The 23,225-nt window shown below is 46.9% G+C and overlaps 1 protein-coding gene across 4 annotated transcripts in view; it reads right to left on the reverse strand.

Moving 5' to 3' along the window:
* TPCN1 (two pore segment channel 1) overlaps positions 1–23,225 on the reverse strand; it is a 127,021-nt gene that overhangs the window by 48,295 nt on the left and 55,501 nt on the right. For all 4 annotated transcript variants that reach the window (XM_030218685.1, XM_030218682.1, XM_030218683.1 and 1 more), the window contains exons 9-14: positions 9,274–9,373; positions 6,947–7,063; positions 5,453–5,577; positions 4,892–4,940; positions 4,567–4,630; positions 1,782–1,826 (exon numbers count right to left, since the gene is read on the reverse strand). In XM_030218685.1, the coding sequence (XP_030074545.1) occupies positions 1,782–1,826; positions 4,567–4,630; positions 4,892–4,940; positions 5,453–5,577; positions 6,947–7,063; positions 9,274–9,373 (500 nt within the window). The remainder of the gene's footprint in view (positions 1–1,781; positions 1,827–4,566; positions 4,631–4,891; positions 4,941–5,452; positions 5,578–6,946; positions 7,064–9,273; positions 9,374–23,225) is intronic.

The following is a 23,225-nucleotide window of genomic DNA, read 5'->3' on the forward strand; positions in this document are numbered from 1 at the left end:
GCGGAAAGTAAAATTGGGGACAATATAGAGAGGAACAAGGTTGGAGGGTATTGTATTTTGAGATGTGTGTAATTAACAAGATGTGTCAATGTAGGCTATATAAGTTAATTAGACAGTTAATATGTTGAGACTTTGAGAAGAAATGGAAACATAAGTGGATGTATATTGTATGGTCTTCTTGATACAAATGTTTAAAGATATTTCAAAAGACTTAATAAAAATTTAAAGTAAAAAAAAAAAGTATTCTATACTAGAACCTGGGTGCCAAGATGCTATTTATAGAATAGATTCTCGCCACACAGTATCAGGGCACCTAAAAGAAGATATCCACTTATAGAATGTGTCTGATTTTGGTGTAGACAAGCAGCCTAGTGATTAGAGCAGCAAAACTGAGAATCAGGGAAACCACAGCTTAAATCCTGCTGACACTAGCTGTGACCTGGCATGGGCAAGTCTCTTATGTACAAACTGATAGAGCTTTTTACTAAGCCGTGGCAGTGTTTTTGGCACTTGCACTAAATGCTAGAGATGCCCATATATTCTTATGAGTGTCTAGCATTTAGCACACGCTAAAAATGCTACCGTGGCTTAATAAAAGACCCTCTTAGATTGCAAGGCCTTTGAATATAGGGAAATAGCTACTGTGCATGAATTTAAGTAACCTTAAGCTACCACTGAAAAGGAATGGGCTAAATATAAGACTACTAATAAAAAAGCCCCGTTTCTGATGCAAATGAAACGGGGGCTAGCAAGGTTTTCTTCTGTGTGCATGTGGGAGTGTGTGTGTCCCTGCCCTCTGCCCTCTCTCCCTTCCCCTGTGCTGTCTGTCCCCTCTGCTCTGTCCCCTCCCCCCTCGGAGTCGAGTCCTTCAGTGTTAAGTTTCCTGCTGTGTTTGTGTTACAGAGATAGTGAGGGCTTCTGCCCTCTCTCCCCTCCCCCCTCTGAGTCCTTCACTGTTACAGAGAGAGTGATTTGATTTCGTGCTTTCCTGTGTTTTCCTTCACTGTTTGTGTTACAGAGAGAGCGAGGGTGGGGCAGACACTCATGGGGAAACCGGATATCTCTCCCCCTTCACACTTCCGGCTGGAGGCTTCATTTAGAACGTTGGTGGTGCCTTTTATATATAGAGATTAAGACATCTTCTTTCTACAACCAGACAATATTAATGATGCAATAAACATTTTATCAGTCTTCTGTACGCACACAAGTCTTTCACTACTACACCATTACAAATGTTGGTTTGTTTGCATATACTGTATCAGTAGAGAATTCAGAAATTAATGTCTGTGGGGTAGGGGCTGCAGCACATCTGGTGTTAGACACACAGGACAGAAAATAAGGAGAGGACACCAAAGCCCACCTTCAGTTTGAGGCAGGCTTGAGGCCTCTAGGACATGGGAGGCCCAGGTCAATTGCCCTGCTTGCCAGCCCTGGGTTGGAGAGAAGAGGTCAGTGGTGCAACGAGAATAAAGATGATCTCCAAAGGAATGACTCACAGAAGTATTAAAAGAATATGGATTATTAAACCTCCAGTCCATTTGTATTATTCAAACATGGCATCCTTTTTGGGGGTGGGAGGAGGAAGAAAATTCAACACTTTATACAGACCTCAGGATTCAACCTCTGTTTCTTGTGTAGAAGGATCTATATCTCCAAATTAAGATCTGCACCACCATTAAAAATAGCAGGAGAGAGGACATATCTTTAAAAAAAATAGTTAACACGCACACGCAAGGTATCTCAGTGGAATGCAACAACAGAAAACAGTTGTAGGGACTTACATATGCAGTACTGAAATGTGCGCGATTTCACCAGAATGTTAATGCCTGTTCAAAACAAGAGACAAATTATAAAGACACTTACACTGTCATGTCACAAACACACATACATTCAATATCACATTTATAGAAGCTCAGATCTGTAGCATAATTTCTCATTTGTTCATCTGATATCGCGTGATCAATTCAGAGTGGAATGTTGCAAATATAATGAAACAAGCTGAATTCTACAATTAACACTAAAATTGCAATAGCCTTTAATTTTTTCCAATTTCCTAAGAATGTAAAGAAGAGAAACCAATAGTAGGCACCCTGTTACAAGCCTCAATTCCTACAGTGAACAATTTTTAGATTGCATTCTCAAATCAAACGGAAGGAACAACTTTCACAAGATAGCAGAAAGCTTGACAATGCCTCGAGAAAGGTTATGAGCAGCTGTTTAATATAAATCACTCACTATTGCCCCTCTTCAAGGAAGCATTTTTCTACCACCATAAATAGCTGGAAGCTCATAGTTTCCATTAAAATATCAAATTTCTTTCCCTAACCAAAAGTAGGTATTCTATTTCATTTAATTTATCCAATCGATATACTAACTGTGTATAAAACAAGGCAAATAAATCGGTATAATAAAATACAATATATGATACCTAAATTTAAAAAGTAATAAAACAATGAAAACTAAGAAAAACAATCAACTATTTTTAAAAAATAAAATGAAAAAACACACATTTGCTTCTGTAACATATTCTGAAGTACTGAGAATGCCAAGCTTCTTACTTTTAGCATGTGTTCTCCGTGGACAGCAGGGTACAAGTGCTCCATGAGTGGCATCGCTGACAGAGGCTGGTACGGAGAAAAAGCTTCTCCAAATGCACACTTTCCAGAAGCTTTTGAGAAGCCCTACTGCGCACATGCGTCACTTTCCACCTGCCACTACTGTGTAGAGACCACCTCAGTCTTTACTAAAACTCAGAGTAGAATACAACTCCTTGGGGAGAAGGGTCAGTATGTGGATTTGTATTCTTCTGTCCATGGGAACACCTACTAAAGGTAAGTAACTTGGTTGGGTTGGGGCTAGTTAGGGCGGGCCTCGAGCAAAAGTGGCTGGGCCTGGGCCCATCCAGACCCGCCCTTGGCTACGCCCCTGATGTTTGCATAAATAAATGCATCTAAAGCACATTCTTGAATTGTTACAGAGATGGACAAAAACAAATATGGCCTGGCAACTTATTCCATAATTTTGGGGCCAGCTACTGAAAAAGCACAAGCTGCTGACTCTGCCCAATGAAAAGTGGATTGTGCCAGCATACAAAGCTTCCTCTCAGCAGCAGAATGCAAAGCACATACAGGAGTATAAAACTGAATCACATCTTTCAGATACTTTGGGCCTCCCTGATACAAAAGCTGATAAAAACCAAAATCTTATACACAATAAGAAAAATGCCTAACAGGCAACCAATGTAACTTCTTCAGCAATGATGAGAGATGCGTCTATTTTGTAACTCCAAAAATCAATCGCACTGCAGTTCTGTATCATTTACAGCACTTTACGACGAGTCACAACCAACCCCCAAAATAAGACACTACAGAAATCCAATCTGGACAGCACCAAAGACTGTACGTATTACCTGGCTCCCCCCTGGAATTGTTTAAAAAATATCTGAAAATGGTTTTGATGCTAGCAGATTCAATTTAGGTGGCTAATATTTATTATGTTATGCCAGAGCGTCAAGAGTAGGTGAAGTTGAGGAATGCGGCCTTTGATCATGTTGCTTGAGTGGATAGTTTAGAACTAGGATAATATTCCAATTCATGCAACTTTACTGGTCTCACTACAATTTAAGATGGAAAAGAATGCTAAAATGCTAAGGAAACATGTTCCTTTTTTGTGGACAGATCCAGGTTTTCCCAGATGTGGCCAGATCCACTCAGCTGAACAGGAAGGCATTTCTTGAACTGGGGCCTAGAGTTTCGGCCTCAGGTGCCTCATTTTTCATCAAGTTTCCTGGACTCCTTGTGTCTTTCTGGACAATATTTAGTAAGAATTTTCTCTCTGGAAAATCTTCTATAAATGTTACTTGATGTCTTCTATTGTAGCATGTGGAAGTATGAATAAGAGGGTCATAAAATTTAGCTTTTGTTTAGTTAACCAATTTGATTTTTGCTTTTATGTTACTGACAGTCTACATCATGAGGAAAGAATATTTTTTTTTGAGGGGGGAGGGGAGATAGAAAACTTACTGGAACCCCAGGCACATGAACAACAGCAACAGTAATAAAAATATATTTGGGGGGGTGGGGGGGAATCTATAGAAGAAAGCTTTTGATGAAGACCACTGGGTGAGCAACCAATCAGTTCAGGTTTCTCCAAGTTTCTGAAGAGTGAAAAAGCTGGTGAAGCTATTTCCCACACTGTGTGGACTTGTACCCTGCTGACCCAGGAGAAAGAACCATGCTCTCTTTTCCCCCCCTAAACTGTATTTATTATTATTTCTCAAGTCTTAGGGAAGAGAATGCACTGGGGTATGTCAAATTTCTGATAAAGAGGCCAAGCAATCTCTTCCTTGACATATTTCTGCAACCAGTATGTCAGATACTGAGGCTAACCCTTACACGAAGCACAAGGTCTAATGTTTGTATACAACAACTGTGCAGAATGCCCTCATCTACATAGTGATACAGACCACCTAGGAATACTCCATGCACTCAATCATTCATGCTCACCAATACTTCTTTAGTACTTCATGGTAAAGGCCTGCACCGCCAACCCTGCTACAACACTTACCTTTGAAGATGAGGAATGCAGTGTGTGGAAGCTCATCAAACCAGTATTCACGACTGCGCCTTGCCTGGACAGGGGGAAGACACGTCAGTTACACCCAGCAGCTGAAAGTTAAGTAAAGAAATACAGAACTGCCCATTCTCTTTCAGGTTTTTTTTTTCCCCGGTCTCTTACATGTTTCCCCCTCCCCCCCCCGCAAATTTCCCTCTGTCTTTTTCATAAAGTTCCTACTTATTGCCCCTTGTTCTCTCTAAACCATCTTCATTCTCTTTTCCTCTGCCCTACTTTTTGCCGTCTCTGATATTACTGAAATACACTCAGTGCTTACCTTCCATTTTAGCCCAACAACTTCATAAAAACTGTAAAAGTCCTTCAATCTGTTGCAAAGAAAGACAAGCAGGCAGTCAATACACTGAACCAACTCGGTCATACATATTTAAACTAATTTTAACAAAGGACTGAGCCCAACAGAGGCTGCAAACATTCAAATTCTCCTCTGAATAAAGAAAAGAGCAGCAGCAAACCTATAGAGGCTATAAAATTCAGGGTCTCCTCTAACTCTAAATCTGGCCTTGAATCCAGCCCCTCCCTAAATTTTGAGATTAGAAAGCCACAAAACCATTATTCAGATTTACTCTTTCAAATGAAAGAATTCCTCCTACAAAGTTAAATGTAATCATCACTCAAAGAGCCGTGTTACATCATGAGAGGGAGAGGCTGGTCCTTCCATGTTGGGAAGATTTATTCCTAGGAATCCACACAATAGCACCAGAAAGTCTTCTGGTGGCTGGACAAGCACATGTTGCAAGGCTGGAAACACTCCAAAAAGAAAGAGTGTTCACTTTTGCACTTCGTACATGAGGCATTTATATGGAGACAGTGCCTTTACCTGAGTAATTGTGTATTGCTTTGATTCAGGGCTTTGAAAGTGAGGTATCGTTCCTTGGCAGACATGCGGGGTTTGTAAAATCGCATCAGTCCTTCAAAGTGCCTGTAAGGGATCCCAGAAGGTCTCTGGAAAGAGAAAGGGGAATTAAGCAGAAACGAGACAGCAAGCAGAAACAGAAAAATATGGACACAATTTGAATTGCAGCACAGAAAGATCCATAATTTCCATCTTTAAACCACCACATGCTGCTGTATAAAACTTGCTCTGGTTTGCAGTCAGTTCTTTTAAACCTGAAGTCTTCATTTAACTTTTTTTTATAGTTTTCTTATATGTCACCTGCAAGGCATCAAAGCAGTGTACATTCAAGTACACTGATCCCAGGATGCACTGTGCGGGGATCAGGTGCCATTTGAAAGTTGGTAGCACTGAGGAAGGAGCAAATGGGCATCATTCCTGCCTCTTTCAAAGTACAGGGGTCTGGGAGATGTCACTGGACACCAGGGCTGTTTTAAAATTGGGGGAGGGGAGTGGGGGATGCCACTAGGAATTTTTCTTTTTTTTTTTTTTTTATTGTTGGAAGCAGAAGGCAACACTAAACACCACAGACTGATACAAAGACATGCCAGCAGCTTGTTTTTAAATGTCACCCTGTCTATCAGTGCATGAGCCAAATGCTGCTCATACACTGACAGGAAGGGAGAAAATCTGCAATGAGCTACAGATGACTGACGCATTTTTAATGTGGAAATAATCTGCATGCTTATTGAATACTGCATCCCATGGGCAATTTTTTTTTTAGTTGTGTGGTCAGCAGCTCTATTGCATGGTTTCTGCATCAACCCCATAGAGCGTAATTGCAAGTGTGTGTAAATATGGGTGAGGTTCCCATTTCTGTAAGTTACAGAACGTTGTAAATCCCACGACTCTCTGCTGCATTTAGGCGCCTCCAGTTATGCCAGGTTTATGTTAGATGCACTGATATCGGGTTATGCTGGTATTCTATAATGGCCCTAGCGCCATTCAAGAATAGGCTCTTAAATGGAGGAGCCCCCAGTTGTATTTAACAAGGCAGGCCCTATGGGGCAAATCTACATGTTGGCAGTCCTCGGGGCAGAGGATAGGTAGAGTGAAAGTGGGAATCGGCACTTACGGACCCAGTCTTAGCAGCACTTATGTGCACACAAAAATGCATGTGTCAGGGCACAGGACTCTATGGTTAGCCGTGCACGCTGAAGCACACAATTTTGGAGCAGAGAGCTGCAGGGCAGGCTGAGATGCACTGCTAGAGCAGTATGTAAGGGGTCTCTGGAATAGGGATAGCATTCAGACAGCAATGCATTAGCAGGCCTAGGTGGAAAAATTCAGCTATACTGTGCAACTTCAATCAATTAAGACACCATGGAGGTGAATGTGAACAGTACTAATTTGCTGACAAGGAGTTGGCAGATTTGCTACATCACTTGATAGATGCACAAGTAAAAATGTCAGCAGTACCTGTTTGCTAGCCAGGAGACGGTAGGTGTGCTGTATTGCTGTGCGTTTGTGTAGCAGCAGAGACTTGAATTTCTTTTTCTCAATGTCATTGAATGTGTCAAACACCACAGCTAGGAGCTAGAAGAGAAAAGCAGGGAGAGATGGCAAAGAATCAAACATGTCTCTAAAGGGGAAACCAGCGGACCACATAAGTCTGTACCAAGCTGGACTACAAACTCCATTATAATCTACCCTAGAGTTAGCAGACTCAGTTATCTTGGATCACATTTCCTGTCTTCTCCCCACTAAAATTAGTCACTTATCCTGTGGCAAAAGAAATAAATGTGGCATTGTCCATGTCCATTATCAATTGGGGATGGCAGAAAGGGAAAGAGTGCACCATCAGCCGACAAGACATGAGACAGAGGGGAACAATCAGCTAGTAGCAGCTAGTGAGAGTTAGGAGAGTGCGCACCTAAAGGGGTATGGGGCAGGGGGAAGCAATTAGCCAGTAAGAGTTAGGACAATATGCACCATCACCTAAAGGAGTATGGGGTGGGGGAAGCTATCAGCCAATACCAGCCATGAGAGCTAGGAGAGGTAATTTTATCCTTATTAGCTGGGGTGGGAAGGGCGTACATCCTGTCAGCATGGGCCACCCTTGGGCCTCCTTAAGGTGAAGAGGGAAATTAGTCCCTGTAGCAGGTGTTCTCCGAGGAAAGCAGAACATACGTTTTTATATGTGGGTGGCGCCATCCACGAAACCCTGGTGCAGAAACTGCCCAACGTTAAGCTTCTAGAAGTCTTTGGTAGGCCTGATATGCATGCACGTGTGCCTTCTGCACCCACACTCATGCTGGACCCTCAGTTAGATAGAAAGCATAAAGAATTCAACTTCTAAGGTAGGGTATATGAGAACATATATGTCCTGGTGTCCTCGGTGAACACTTGCTACGTGAGTAACCGCTTTCTCCAAGGACAAGCAGGACATATGTACTCACAACTGGGAACCTATAGCTATTAAGCTCACCAAAAAACAATAAACAATGGTCAATAGGTACTTGCAAATAAAAATCAACCAGAACCAGAACTTTAACAACATAAACGCTTGTTGTGAAGGTGCAGTCTCGAACAGACATGAACAGGCTAGGAGGGTACAGTTGGATTCTAGATCCAAACAAATTTTATAGAACTGTTTGACCAAACCGGTGGGGCCGGAGACAGCCTGTGAAGATGTAGGAGCCAACTTTTGCTCAAGGCAGTAGCAAGATGGGAATGTGCACAGTGCAGCTTTGCAAATCTCCACAATGGAGGCTGACCTCAAGTCGACTACCGACACCACCCCGGCTCTGCCATTGTGAGCCATAACATGACCCTCTAGAGTCAGCCCAGCCTAAGTAAAGGAAATGTAATCTGCTAGCTAGGGAGTGAAAATTGGCAGCCGATAGACACGATACAGTGATGAGTGTGCTTGTTTTGTATTTGATGAGCTTCGTTATATAATGTTTTTATTATCTAAGTTTAATTTGTACAATGCTCTGAACAAGGGTGGTACATAAATTCTAATAAATGAAAAAATGAAGATGCAGATGAGATCCCTCATTCTGAGGGTCAGAAATCATTTCAATCTCCAAGGTTCTTCAGAGGACAATCCAGAAAAAGCGGGAACCAGATCTTCCAAGGCCAATAAGGCCTTTCCCTCTGAAAACAGGAAGCTGCATCAAAAGGTGGCAGGATGGGTCAGAGGAACAGGCCCGGTGCAGGCCAAGGCAGCATTTCAATACTGCTGCCATTGTCTGGCAAAGATTTACTGAAAAAAAAAAACCAAAAACAATGGGAGGGAAGGGACAGAGCCGCTGGTGATCTGGGAGTAGAGGAAGAGATGCCGAACCAACCGTACGTGCATGCGTGTAGGTAGGGGAAAGAGGGCAATTATTAATCTCAAATGCATTTGCAGTTAATGATTAATTAATGTGTTAATCACAATTAACCTGCAGCCCTAATCTAAAGAAATAAGGGGACAAAGGAAAAAACAAAAAAATGGTCCCGCGCTACTCATAAAAAAAGGAACAGGAAGGTAAGAAGAGAACTCAGCGAGTTGAAAAAGTTGCACGATTGACGAGATAACACGTCTTCACCACCCTGTGGATGAAAAAGAACCGAGGGTTCTGTGCAAGTCAGGTGGGCGGGAAGGCACATGCACATATGTCGTTGGGCCTGCCAAAGGCTTCTAGAAGCTGAAAATGCTGGGCAGCGTCCACACCGGGGCTTCATGGATGATGTCACCCACACATGAGCGAATTATGCCCTGCTTGTCTTCAGACAATGTGGACATACAAAAGACTTACCAAGTTCATTATGAAGTAGAGCTCAATGGAGAGGTACACAATAAAGAAGATACAAGACCAGGGATTCCGAGAGTAGGACGGCATCATCACATCAGGGTAACTATTAACAGAAAGCAGTCCATACACAATGAGGCCATGTGCAAGTTAGACATATCCACACACACACACGGCAAATTTCAAACGTCCCAGAGGGTGAAATTTACAACAAATATTTTATTTTGACCCTTCAGTTTTCTCCTAATTCTTTTGCACTTTCAGCACAACCAGAACAGGGGATTTGACATGGTGAGCCTTCCTTCACACCTACCTGGGAATTCTTCCCTCTATTATAACCCCTAACATACACTGACTAGTTACTGCAGTGACAGTCCTGACACGGGGCACCTTCTGGACAGGGTTATCAGATGGCTCTAGGTCATGGAGGGCAGATAGAAGTAAAACAGGACTGGCTCAATCTGTTCTCTATGACCTGGAGTCACCTGGTAACTGTACTTCTGGAACCTTAGCCTACTATGGTTAGAGCCTTAAGAAGCATGGACAACTTTTAAAAAAAAAAGTTTTAAAGACTGTTCTGTTTCAGTGAGTGCTTGACATCTCTTTTTAATGCCAATTTCTTTTGGATTGTTAGTAATTATTGTTAGATTTTGATGTTTTAGAAGACAGTGTTTGTGCTGTGAGTTTTGTGAGATTTGTACCCATGACCGAGTGTAAATTGCTCAGGATGGTAGATGAGCGGGTTACCAATTTTAAATAAGTAAATAAACCCTAAACCCATGGGCCCTGCATCTAGCCAACCGATGTTCTTCTATATATTTTTTGTCACATTTGTACCCCGCGCTTTCCTACTTATGGCAGGCTCAATGCGGCTTACATGGGGCAATGGAGGGTTAAGTGACTTGCCCAGAGTCACAAGGAGCTGCCTGTGCCTGAAGTGGGAATTGAACCCAGTTCCCCAGGACCAAAGTCCACCACCCTAACCACTAGGCCACTCCTCCATCACACCAGAGATGGCTTTCACACACATTCACATCAGCTGTATGTCTGTGTGTATAGGCACTAGTAAGTTTATAAAATGTGGGCACATATTGTCAATCAATCATTCTCCTTCCTTGGGAATGCCTACACCTATATCACGTAAAATATATATGCTATGCCTTTGTTCAGACATATACTTCTGCACAATTTAATAAGATCCCCACATTCTATAAAACTGAGCTCCCAAAGAGGGGGGGGGGGGGGCTTTCCTATTTTTAAAATCTTTAAAATATGGAAGGTTGTATATCTACCACCTTACTTTTGGAATTTCCTGCTGTTGGGATTTTCATGGCATTTGTATTTATCATGTATGTTTGACCTTGTTGCATTTCTCTGCTGGGATTTTCAATAAACAACTTCTACAAATAAAAATAAGTACATAAATAAAAAGACTACTGTGTAAATCTGGGCACATAAGTTATAGAATAGTCGCAGTTGTCCACCTAACTTGTTAATTTAGGCACAAATTGGCATTAAGTATCAACTAGCTTTTCTTATATGAGGACACAGTTGTGGAATACACTTCCATCTCACTTGAAATCGATCAACGAATTAAGTAACTTCCACAAATCTCTGAAAACCTCTCTCTTTAACAAAGCCTACCAAGAAAACCCATAAGCAACTATAATACAACACCTATCCACCTTTATTCAGAATGTATCCTTCTATTACTGCTTGACCAAATCCTCCTGTTTTTCCTTGACTCTAACACCAATTGTATTCTGTACCCTGGTATGGCGATATCATAACAGGTCTTTGTAAGCCACATTGAGCCTGCAAATAGGTGGGAAAATGTGGGATACAAGTGCAATAAATAAAGAAATAAATAGCAGCCCTTAAGTGGCCTTAATTGGTGCTAATTGCTTCTAATCTGTAGTTCCCACATGACAGCACTTAGATACTATTCTATAAACATAGCAAGGAACTACATAGGGGGTGTGTCTTGCAGTTGCGTGTAGTTAAAAGGGGGCATGTGACTTAAGCCCTATTCTAAACGCAGCAATTTTATGCGCAATTCCTGTTACAGAATTGGTGATTAGCCCCCATATTTCTGGCATCCTTTGTAGAATCTAACCCAAGATGCTGTTTTATACTTTCAGTTCCCTTATAAAAATTACCCTCATCGTGCTTAGAGTGGTATACAAAATTACCATCAAGTTGGTACTACTGCTCATATCACAAGACATTTAAAAAAAATTATATATATATATATATATATATATATATATATATACACACACACACACACATAAAAAACATATAAATGACAAGTGACCGACTCACCTGCAAATACATAGTAAACATACATATTAGATGACGGCAGAAAAAGACCTGCACGGTCCATCCAGTCTGCCCAAATGCGCAGTAGAGACTTCTCCCTCTGTCCCACCGTCGCGTCAAGACGTGATGACGTCAGAGGGTGGAACAGAGAGGGAAACGGACGCTGCAGCCAGTGGAGATGAAGGAACATCGCTGGCGCACCAACCTCCACCCCCCCATCCCCGTCGCTCCCGCCCCCCTCCACTGACATGACAGCGCCTCTCGCCTGCAGCGCTTTCACACAGAGGTGATAGGCGATCTCATGTCAGTGCAGGGGGCCAGGCACGGAGGGGGGAGGGAGCAGTGGCCAGGAGGGTAGCTGGACATGGGGAGAGAGCAGGGCAGAGAGGAGGGTTGCTGGACATGGGAGGAGGGCAGGAGAGAGAGCAGGGCGGGGGGGGGGGGGGGGGGAGGCCAAGGGAAATTGGAGGGTTGCTGGATATGGTGGGAGGCCAGGGGAGAGAGGAGAGTCGGTGGACGGGGTGAGGCCAGGGGAGACAAGAGGGCTGCTGGACATGGGGGGAGGGCAGTGTTGCTGGACATGGATCGATGGAGGGGAGGAAAGAGAGCAGGGTTGCTGGACATGGGGGGAGGGCATGGGAGAGAGCAGGGTTACTGGATATGGGGGGAGGGCAGTGGAGAGAGGATGGTTGGTGGACGGGGGAGGCCAGGGGATACAGGAGGGCTGCTGGACATGGATCGGAGGAGGGGAGGGCAGGTTTGCTGGAGGTGAGAATTATTACATTTTGCAAAACAAATCTCGCCCGTTTTATCGGGCTTAACGGCTAGTATATAGATAGACGTCGACAGACATAAATAAAACAAGATGTTGATTTGTAGCTAGTTTCCCCACTAGTTACGATTTTAACACCTCCATTATGTTTCCTCTCAGCTGTCTTCTGAGCTGTTCTTCATACAGATACCATATAGCAATGCACAGTATTTATCACTTCAGCCAGCACACTTAACATCTGTGTGTTTTGGGCAATTTCTTAGATTCTTTAAGCAGCTTCCACTGGAGCAGCACAGACGACATAAGAAGTTGAAAACCAATAAAAATTTAATGAAATAAACAAAAAAAAAAAGATAGACTGGTCAGACACCAGTGTCTAAGTGGGATGCATGACATCAGCTTATACGCTTTCCAACGGGGCCACCCCTAGGGGGATCTACAGAATCACTGTCCAGCTGTAAAAACAACCTAAAAAAGTCTAGGACTTAAATCTTAGGCAGTAAACACTAAAGAGAAACAGAGATCTCTTAATGAAAGATGTTTAAAAGCCTGTTAAGATTCCTTGCAGAAAATACCTTTTCTGCCTCACTAAATTCTTGGACAGTTTGACATGGTGCACCACAATTTGCTTCTCCAATCTTGTATTCTGTTCTTCTACTATTTTGTTTTGATGGGTTTTCTTTTGTACTGTTTTATCTATTTATTTATTTTATTTTTGTTACATTTGTACCCTGCGCTTTCCCACTCATGGCAGGCTCAATGCGGCTTACATGGGGCAATGGAGGGTTAAGTGACTTGCCCAGAGTCACAAGGAGCTGCCTGTGCCTGAAGTGGGAATTGAACTCAGTTCCTCAGTTCCCCAGGACCAAAGTCCACCACCCTAACCACTAGGCCACTCCTCCACTGTTGCTACTATTTGAGATTCTACATGGAATGTTGCTATTCCACTAGCAACATTCCATGTAGAAGTCAGCCCTTGCAGATCACCAATGTGGCCGCGCAGGCTTCTGCTTCTGTGAGTCTGACGTTCTGCACGTACGTGCAGGACGTCAGACTCACAGAAACAGAAGCCTGCGCAGCCTTCTACATGGAATGTTGCTAGTGGAATAGCAACATTCCATGTAGAATCTCGAATAGTAGCAACATTCCATGTAGAATCTCATAGAGTAGCAACATTCCATGTAGAATCTCCAATAGTATCTATTTTATTTTTGTTACATTTGTACCCTGCGCTTTCCCACTCATGGCAGGCTCAATGCGGCTTACATGGGGCAATGGAGGGTTAAGTGACTTGCCCAGAGTCACAAGGAGCTGCCTGTGCCTGAAGTGGGGAATCGAACTCAGTTCCTCAGTTCCCCAGGACCAAAGTCCACCACCCTAACCACTAGGCCACTCCTACACATTTATTTATATGACAAATCTACTGTGTATGTACACATCATACCTCACTCAGAATTATAGATGTGAATTATAAATATGTTACATATGCACGATTCTCTCTCTGCAGTCTTGCCAACATTTACTGATTTCATAACATGAGAATGCAAATTGACATTGAAATTAATCACCTCTGGACAAGTCACAGCTAAGAATAAAAACAAATCAATTTTGCCTGGCCTTTCCTAGCCTTTTTTTCAGTGTAAATAATTCAGTTAATCACAAAAACATTCTTTAGTGAAATGATACTGCTGCAACAAAAGTGATACTATGCAGTCTGCTTCGTCATAGCTCAGGGCTACTTCCTGCTCCCTTCCATCTGGCTGTAATTGACACAAGATGGCTTCAGGATATCAGGACAGGCTTTGCTAAACACAGACTTAATATCTTCAGAACGGTTAAGTTTATGGGAAGAGAGAATACTGGGCAAATGAAATATGAGATACTATGTGCCCTTTTTGCCTATATACAACGGGTACTCACTGAACGCTCAGAAAAAGCCACTGTGAATGAATGGCGTCTCATTCACAGTGGCTATTTCTGAGCGTTCAGTTGGGGAGTTTGTTTGGTAGAGTACATGCCACGTGTACTTCATATTAGGACCCCTGAAGAAGGCAAGGTTTCTGCTGAAACACTGAAGTGTTGAGTCACCTATTGTTTTTGGAGGACCCATTGTATGCTACTTTTCCTGTATTTGTGGAAGATTGTCTACTTGCAAAAAAATTGAGCCTGCTTTTGACATCCTGACTTGTGGAGCTTGGCTCCTTCCGTCCCCTGTTTTTGTGCTGGATAAGAAGTGACATTTTACAAGCTATGGTGCTCTGTGGCTAACAGCTGTGATAGACCCTTGGCAGTGTGGATAGAAATGGCTGGGTAGACTGGATGGATTTAGATTTGGATTTTAGATTTCATTACTCTCCTTTCCCAAAACTGTACTGAAGATGAGTTATAATTAGTAGACTATTTCTCTGCCTAAGAGGGCTTACAACATAATTTGAACCTGAGGCACCAGAGGGTTAAATGATTTGCCTAAGATCACAAGAAAGCATTGGTGGGATTTGAATCCTCACTTCCCTGGTTTAATAAACTGACTACTGTCACTCAGTCATCTATAGACCAAATGAATAATTTGATAAAGCGAATGCTACATACCTGTAGAAGGTATTCTCCGAGGACAGCAGGCTGATTGTTCTCACTGATGGGTGACGTCCACGGCAGCCCCTCCAATCGGAAACTTCACTAGCAAAGTCCTTTGCTAGCCCTCGCGCGCCCGCGCGCACCGCGCATGCGCGGCCGTCTTCCCGCCCGAAACCGGCTCGAGCCGGCCAGTCCAGTATGTAGCAAGACAATACACTTCAAGGGAAGACACAACTCCAAAGGGGAGGCGGGCGGGTTTGTGAGAACAATCAGCCTGCTGTCCTCGGAGAATACCTTCTACAGGTATGTAGCATTCGCTTTCTCCGAGGACAAGCAGGCTGCTTGTTCTCACTGATGGGGTATCCCTAGCCCCCAGGCTCACTCAAAACAACAACATTGGTCAATTGGGCCTCGCAACGGCGAGGACATAACTGAGATTGACCTAAAAAATTTACCAACTAACTGAGAGTGTAGCCTGGAACAGAACAAACAGGGCCCTCGGGGGGTGGAGTTGGATCCTAAAGCCCAAACAGGTTCTGAAGAACTGACTGCCCGAACCGACTGTCACGTCGGGTATCCTGCTGCAGGCAGTAATGAGATGTGAATGTGTGGACAGATGACCACGTCGCAGCTTTGCAAATTTCCTCCATGGTGGCTGACTTCAAGTGGGCTACCGACGCTGCCATGGCTCTAACATTATGAGCCGTGACATGACCCTCAAGAGCCAGCCCAGCCTGGGCGTAAGTGAAGGAAATGCAATCTGCTAGCCAATTGGATATGGTGCGTTTCCCTACAGCCACTCCCCTCTTGTTGGGATCAAAAGAAACAAACAATTGGGCGGACTGTCTGTGGGGCTGTGTCCGCTCCAGATAGAAGGCCAATGCTCTCTTGCAGTCCAATGTGTGCAGCTGACGTTCAGCAGGGCAGGAATGAGGACGGGGAAAGAATGTTGGCAAGACAATTGACTGGTTCAGATGGAACTCCGACACAACCTTTGGCAGAAACTTAGGGTGAGTGCGGAGGACTACTCTGTTGTGATGAAATTTGGTGTAAGGGGCCTGGGCTACCAGGGCCTGAAGCTCACTGACTCTACGAGCCGAGGTAACTGCCACCAAGAAAATGACCTTCCAGGTCAAGTACTTCGGATGGCAGGAATTCAGTGGCTCGAAAGGAGGTTTCATCAGCTGGGTGAGAACGACATTGAGATCCCATGACACTGTAGGAGGCTTGACAGGGGGCTTTGACAAAAGCAAACCTCTCATGAAGCGAACAACTAAAGGCTGTCCTGAGATCGGCTTACCTTCCACTTGGTAATGGTATGCACTGATTGCACTAAGGTGAACCCTTACGGAGTTGGTCTTCAGACCAGACTCAGACAAGTGGAGAAGGTATTCAAGCAGGGTCTGTGTAGGACAAGAGCGAGGATCTAGGGCCTTGCTGTCACACCAGACGGCAAACCTCCTCCAATGAAAGAAGTAACTTCTCTTAGTGGAGTCTTTCCTGGAAGCAAGCAAGATGCGGGAGACACCCTCTGGCAGACCCAAAGAGGCAAAGTCTACGCCCTCAACATCCAGGCCGTGAGAGCCAGGGACTGGAGGTTGGGATGCAGCAGAGCCCCTTCGTCCTGCGTGATGAGGGTCGGAAAACACTCCAATCTCCACGGTTCTTCGGAGGATAACTCCAGAAGAAGAGGGAACCAGATCTGACGCGGCCAAAAGGGAGCAATCAGAATCATGGTGCCTCGGTCTTGCTTGAGTTTCAACAAAGTCTTCCCCACCAGAGGAATGGGAGGATAAGCATACAGCAGACCTTCCCCCCAATCCAGGAGGAAGGCATCCGACGCCAGTCTGCCGTGGGCCTGAAGCCTGGAACAGAACTGAGGGACCTTGTGGTTCACTTGAGATGCGAAGAGATCCACCAGGGGGGTGCCCCACGCCTGGAAGATCTGTCGCACCACACGGGAATTGAGCGACCACTCGTGAGGTTGCATAATCCTGCTCAACCTGTCGGCCAGACTGTTGTTTACGCCTGCCAGATATGTGGCTTGGAGCACCATGCCTTGACGGCGAGCCCAGAGCCACATGCTGACGGCTTCCTGACACAGGGGGCGAGATCCGGTGCCCCCCTGCTTGTTGACATAGTACATGGCAACCTGATTGTCTGTCTGAATTTGGATAATTTGGTGGGACAGCCGATCTCTGAAAGCCTTCAGAGCGTTCCAGATCGCTCGCAACTCCAGAAGATTGATCTGTAGATCGCTTTCTTGGAGGGACCACCTTCCTTGGGTGTGAAGCCCATCGACATGAGCTCCCCATCCCAGGAGAGACGCATCCGTGGTCAGCACTTTTTGAGGCTGAGGAATTTGGAAGGGACGTCCCAGAGTCAAATTGGAGCAAATCGTCCACCAATACAGGGATTCGAGAAAACTCGTGGACAGGTGGATCACGTCCTCTAGACCCCCGGCGGCCTGATACCACTGGGAGGCTAGGGTCCATTGAGCAGATCTCATGTGAAGGCGGGCCATGGGAGTCACATGAACTGTGGAAGCCATGTGGCCCAGCAATCTCAACATCTGCCGAGCTGTGATCTGCTGGGACGCTCGCACCCGCGAGACGAGGGACAACAAGTTGTTGGCCCTCGCCTCTGGGAGATAGGCGCGAGCCGTCCGAGAATCCAGCAGGGCTCCGATGAATTCGAGTTTCTGCACTGGGAGAAGATGGGACTTTGGGTAATTTATCACAAACCCCAGTAGCTCCAGGAGGCGAATAGTCATCTGCATGGACTGCAGGGCTCCTGCCTCGGATGTGTTCTTCACCAGCCAATCGTCGAGATATGGGAACACGTGCACCCCCAGCCTGCGAAGCGCCGCTGCTACCACAGCTAGGCACTTTGTGAACACCCTGGGCGCAGAGGCGAGCCCAAAGGGTAGCACACAGTACTGGAAGTGGCGTGCGCCCAGCTGAAATCGCAGATACTGTCTGTGAGCTGGCAGTATCGGGATGTGTGTGTAGGCATCCTTCAAGTCCAGAGAGCATAGCCAATCGTTTTGCTGAATCATGGGGAGAAGGGTGCCCAGGGAAAGCATCCTGAACTTTTCTTTTACGAGATATTTGTTCAGGGCCCTTAGGTCTAGGATGGGACGCATCCCCCCTGTTTTCTTTTCCACAAGGAAGTACCTGGAATAGAACCCCAGCCCTTCTTGCCCGGATGGCACGGGCTCGACCGCATTGGCGCTGAGAAGGGCGGAGAGTTCCTCTGCAAGTACCTGCTTGTGCTGGAAGCTGTAGGACTGAGCTCCCGGTGGACAATTTGGAGGTTGAGAGGCCAAATTGAGGGTGTATCCTTGCCGGACTATTTGGAGAACCCACTGATCGGAGGTTATAAGAGGCCACCTTTGGTGAAAAGCTTTCAACCTCCCTCCGACAGGCAGGTCGCCCGGCACTGACACTTGGATGTCGGCTATGCTCTGCTGGAGCCAGTCAAAAGCTCGCCCCTTGCTTTTGCTGGGGAGCCGCGGGGCCTTGCTGATTCGCACGCTGCTGACGAGAGCGAGCGCGCTGGGGCTTAGCCTGGGCCGCAGGCTGTCGGGAAGGAGGATTGTACCTACGCTTGCCAGAAGTATAGGGAACAGTCTTCCTTCCCCCGAAAAATCGTCTACCTGTAGAGGTAGAAGCTGAAGGCTGCCGGCGGGCGAACTTGTCGAATGCGGTGTCCCGCTGGTGGAGAGACTCTACCACCTGCTCGACTTTTTCGCCAAAAATGTTATCCGCACGGCAAGGCAAGTCCGTAATCCGCTGCTGGACTCTATTCTCCAGGTCGGCGGCACGCAGCCATGAGAGCCTGCGCATCACCACACCTTGAGCAGCGGCCCTGGACGCAACATCAAAAGTGTCATAAACTCCTCTGGCCAGGAATTTTCTGCACGCCTTCAGCTGCCTGACCACCTCCTGAAAAGGCTTGGCTTGCTCAGGGGGAAGAGCATCAACCAAGCCCGCCAACTGCCGCACATTATTCCGCATGTGTATGCTCGTGTAGAGCTGGTAAGACTGGATCTTGGACACGAGCATAGAGGAATGGTAGGCCTTCCTCCCAAAGGAGTCTAAGGTTCTAGCGTCCTTGCCCGGGGGCGCCGAAGCATGTTCCCTAGAACTCTTAGCCTTCTTTAGGGCCAAATCCACAACTCCAGAGTCATGAGGCAACTGAGTGCGCATCAGCTCTGGGTCCCCATGGATCCGGTACTGGGACTCGATCTTCTTGGGAATGTGGGGGTTAGTTAATGGTTTGGTCCAGTTCGCAAGCAATGTCTTCTTCAGGACATGGTGCAAGGGAACAGTGGACGCTTCCTTAGGTGGAGAAGGATAGTCCAGGAGCTCAAACATTTCAGCCCTGGGCTCGTCCTCCACAACCACCGGGAAGGGGATGGCCGTAGACATCTCCCGGACAAAGGAGGCAAAAGACAGACTCTCGGGAGGAGAAAGCTGTCTCTCAGGAGAGGGAGTGGGATCAGACGGAAGACCCCCAGACTCCTCGTCAGAGAAATATCTGGGATCTTCCTCTTCCTCCCACGAGGCCTCACCCTCGGTGTCAGACACAAGTTCACGGACCTGTGTCTGCAACCTCGCCCTGCTCGACTCCGTGGAACCCCGTCCACGATGGGGGCGTCGAGAGGTAGACTCCCTCGCCCGCGTCGGCGAAGCTCCCTCCGCCGACGTAGTCGGGGAGCCTTCCTGGGAGGTGGCCGCGGTCGGTACCGCACGCGGTACCGACGGCGGGGACCTCAACCTGGGCGATGGGCCAGCCGGCGCCACGCTCGACGGTACCGGTGGCGCAAGCACCGCCGGTACCGGAGGGGTAGGGCGCAACAGCTCTCCCAGAATCTCTGGGAGAACGGCCCGGAGGCTCTCGTTTAGAGCGGCTGCAGAGAAAGGCTGAGAGGTCGATGCAGGCGTCGACGTCAGTACCTGTTCCGGGCGTGGAGGCTGTTCCGGGCTGTCCAGAGCGGAGCGCATCGACACCTCCTGAACAGAGGGTGAGCGGTCCTCTCGGTGCCGATGCCTGCTGGGTGCCGAATCCCTCGGCGACCCAGAGCTCTCGGTGCCGACACGGGGAGGAGACCGGTGTCGATGCTTCTTCGATTTCTTCCGAAGCATGTCACCGGAGCTCCCCGGCACCGACGAGGAGGACGTCGAATCCACCCGTCGCTTCCTCGGGGCCGAGACTGAAGAAGGTCGATCTCGGGGGGGCTGTACCGCAGGAGCCCTCAGGGTAGGCGGAGACCCACCCGAGGGCTCACCGCCACCAGCAGGGGAATGGACAGCCCTCACCTGCACTCCACCCGATGCACCACCGTCCGACGACATCAGCAGACGAGGTCCTGGTACCACCGACGTCGATGCAGCTATCCGATGTCTCGGCGCCGATGCAGAGGCCCGATGCCTCGATGCACTCGATGCAGGGGCGGCCGAGGAAGATGGTCTGGACGCTGACGACGTCGATGCACTCGAAGATCCCGGTGCCGATGCCGACGAAGAGCCCGAGAACAACACGTTCCACTGGGCTAGTCTCGCTACCTGAGTCCGCCTTTGAAGCAGGGAACACAGACTGCAGTTCTGAGGGCGGTGCTCGGCCCCCAGACACTGAAGACACGACGAGTGTCGGTCAGTGAGCGAGATAACCCGGGCGCACTGGGTGCACTTCTTGAAGCCGCTGGAAGGCTTCGATGTCATGGGCGGAAAAATCACGCCGGCGAAATCAAAAGCCGAAATGGCGAAATTTGAAGCACCAAATTTAGAGGGAGAAAAAATCTCGACCGAGGCCGAAAAAAGGCCTACCCCGACGACGAAAGAAAACTTACCGGGGCAAAAAAGCTGGAAGTACGGGGAGGATTTACACGAAACCCGGCGGGGGGTTTCCGGAGCACTTCCCGACTAGGACAAAGCTTTCCCGAAGGAAAAAAACACGTTCAAACAAATTGGACGCGCGAGGTCGACTTTCCGGGGCTCGACACGGCGAAAACACGACCGTACCGAGTGCGGACAAAAGAAGACTGGCCGGCTCGAGCCGGTTTCGGGCGGGAAGACGGCCGCGCATGCGCGGTGCGCGCGGGCGCGCGAGGGCTAGCAAAGGACTTTGCTAGTGAAGTTTCCGATTGGAGGGGCTGCCGTGGACGTCACCCATCAGTGAGAACAAGCAGCCTGCTTGTCCTCGGAGAATTTTCTTTCCATTGGTCCTTCCCACTATTTCAAAACCTGTGAGACAGTTGTGTCCCTCAACCAGCAATTGCAGATAGAGAACTGAAAACTAAGCCGAGATATCTCTCTCCACCTGCTGGTTGATGGACACAACTATCCCACAGGTTCTGGAATAGTAGAAAGGACTAATGGGAAGAAATTTATCAGGTTAGTCCTAATTTCTCCTTCCATTATGTAGCTTCCCACTATTCCAGAACCTGTGGGATGTCCAAAAGCAGTCCACAGGGCGAGTGAGATCCTGGTGCCGCCGTCCTGAGAATAGAAGCCCTAAAAACTGGCTTCTGAGCATACTGAACGTTGCCACCCTCCAAACATCTGCCGGAGACAGTAAGGTAGTCTCCATCCACGATGATAGAATAAGCCTGCAAGGCCTGAGGAGCCTGCTTCCCTACAAGCAAATAAGCTGATGTGATAAGTTTCCTTAAGCCATCTAGCAATTGTGAGTTTGGAAGCCACAAGGCCAAGCCTTTGTTTAACAAAGCACAAACAGTCTGTCCCATTTGAGAAACTCATTTGTGACTTCCAGATATCTAATGAGGACTCTACGCACATTGAGAAGCCTCAAGGAAGAATACTGAGCCTCTTCGTCCTCTCTATGATTAAAGGACAGAAGCTCCACAGATTGGATGAGATGAAATGGTGATACCACTTTTGGAAAAAAAAAAAAAGGAATCATGCGAAGGGAGACCCCCCCCCCCCCCCAACTCTGAAAAGCAAAGTAAGAGATCCTGACAAGAGAGCCTGAAGCTCCAAAACCCTATGTGCTGATGCAACAACCACCAAGAATGCTGTCCTTAGTATAAGATCTTTCAAGGAAGCCTTCCAGAGTGGCTCAAAAGGAGGCTTCAGAAGAGCAAGAAGGACTGAGTTAAGACACAGCATACGATATCCAGGTGAGCTGCAAGAGACGTCTTCTACAGTCAGCCCCTGAAACAGGACAAAGCTGCAACCTGAACTTTTAGAGAACCCAACGCCAAACATTTCTGAAGGCCTGCCAGGAGAAACGCTAGGATATGCGCAATCTGAGCAAAGGGAGAAAGTTGGCGCTAAGAACACCAGCCCTCGAACGTCCTCCACTCCCTCCCATATGTCATGGACGTAACACGTTTCCGAGCCCAAAGCAAGGTAGTAGTGACTGAATCAGAATAATGTTTTCATCTCAACAGAGCGCTTTCAATGGCCAAGCCGTAAGACCAAAGGGGCACAGATCCTCCATGAGCACCAGACCTTGCTTCAGTAGGCCATGTACCTACGAAAGATGGAGGACCCCCCCCCCCCCCCCCCCCAATCCAGTAGTCTAAATCTGCGTACCACAGAATCCACAGCTAATCTGGGGTTACAAGAATTATTTGACCACAGTGCAATGCAATCTTTTTCAATACACAGCCTACCATGGGCCAAGGAGGGAAGACATACAGTAGATGTGTCTCTGGCCAGGGCTGCAGTAGGGCATTGATCCCCATCCAGCCCAGTTTTTTTCTGACAGCTGAAGAACTTGGGCACTTTGGCATTCCTTTTCATCACCATCAAGTCCAGAAGCAGAGAACCCCATTGGTCCACTATCAGCAGAAAACCCTGGCTGGATAGATCCAGCTCAAAGGAGTGTCTGCTGAGAAAGTCTGCCTCCACATTTAATGACCCTAAGATGTGAGCTTCCAACAAGGAGAGAAGATTTCTCTCTGCCAAACTCATGAGAAAGGCTGCCTCCACTGCTATCGGATGGCTGCAGATACATGCCTTGATTCGCCATCGCATTGTCAGAGAATACTTGGACCGGGGGACCCCCCGCCTGAAAGGGAGCGAAGTCACGCAAGGCATTCTGCACTGCCCTGAGCTCCAAATGATTTATCGACCACTGAGAATCCTGTTCTGTCCATGTGCCCTATGCCAGATGGAACTTCTAATGCGCTTCTCAACCCAACTTGCTGGCATCTTTTGACACCACCTCCCATTGTGTTATTGGAAAGGGAGCTCAGATGGTCAAATTTATGGGCAACAACCACCTCTTAATACTCCACCTGGCAACCAGCATCCAAGGA

This window comes from Microcaecilia unicolor, chromosome 11, assembly GCF_901765095.1.
Source record: "Microcaecilia unicolor chromosome 11, aMicUni1.1, whole genome shotgun sequence".
NCBI lineage: Eukaryota > Metazoa > Chordata > Amphibia > Gymnophiona > Siphonopidae > Microcaecilia > Microcaecilia unicolor.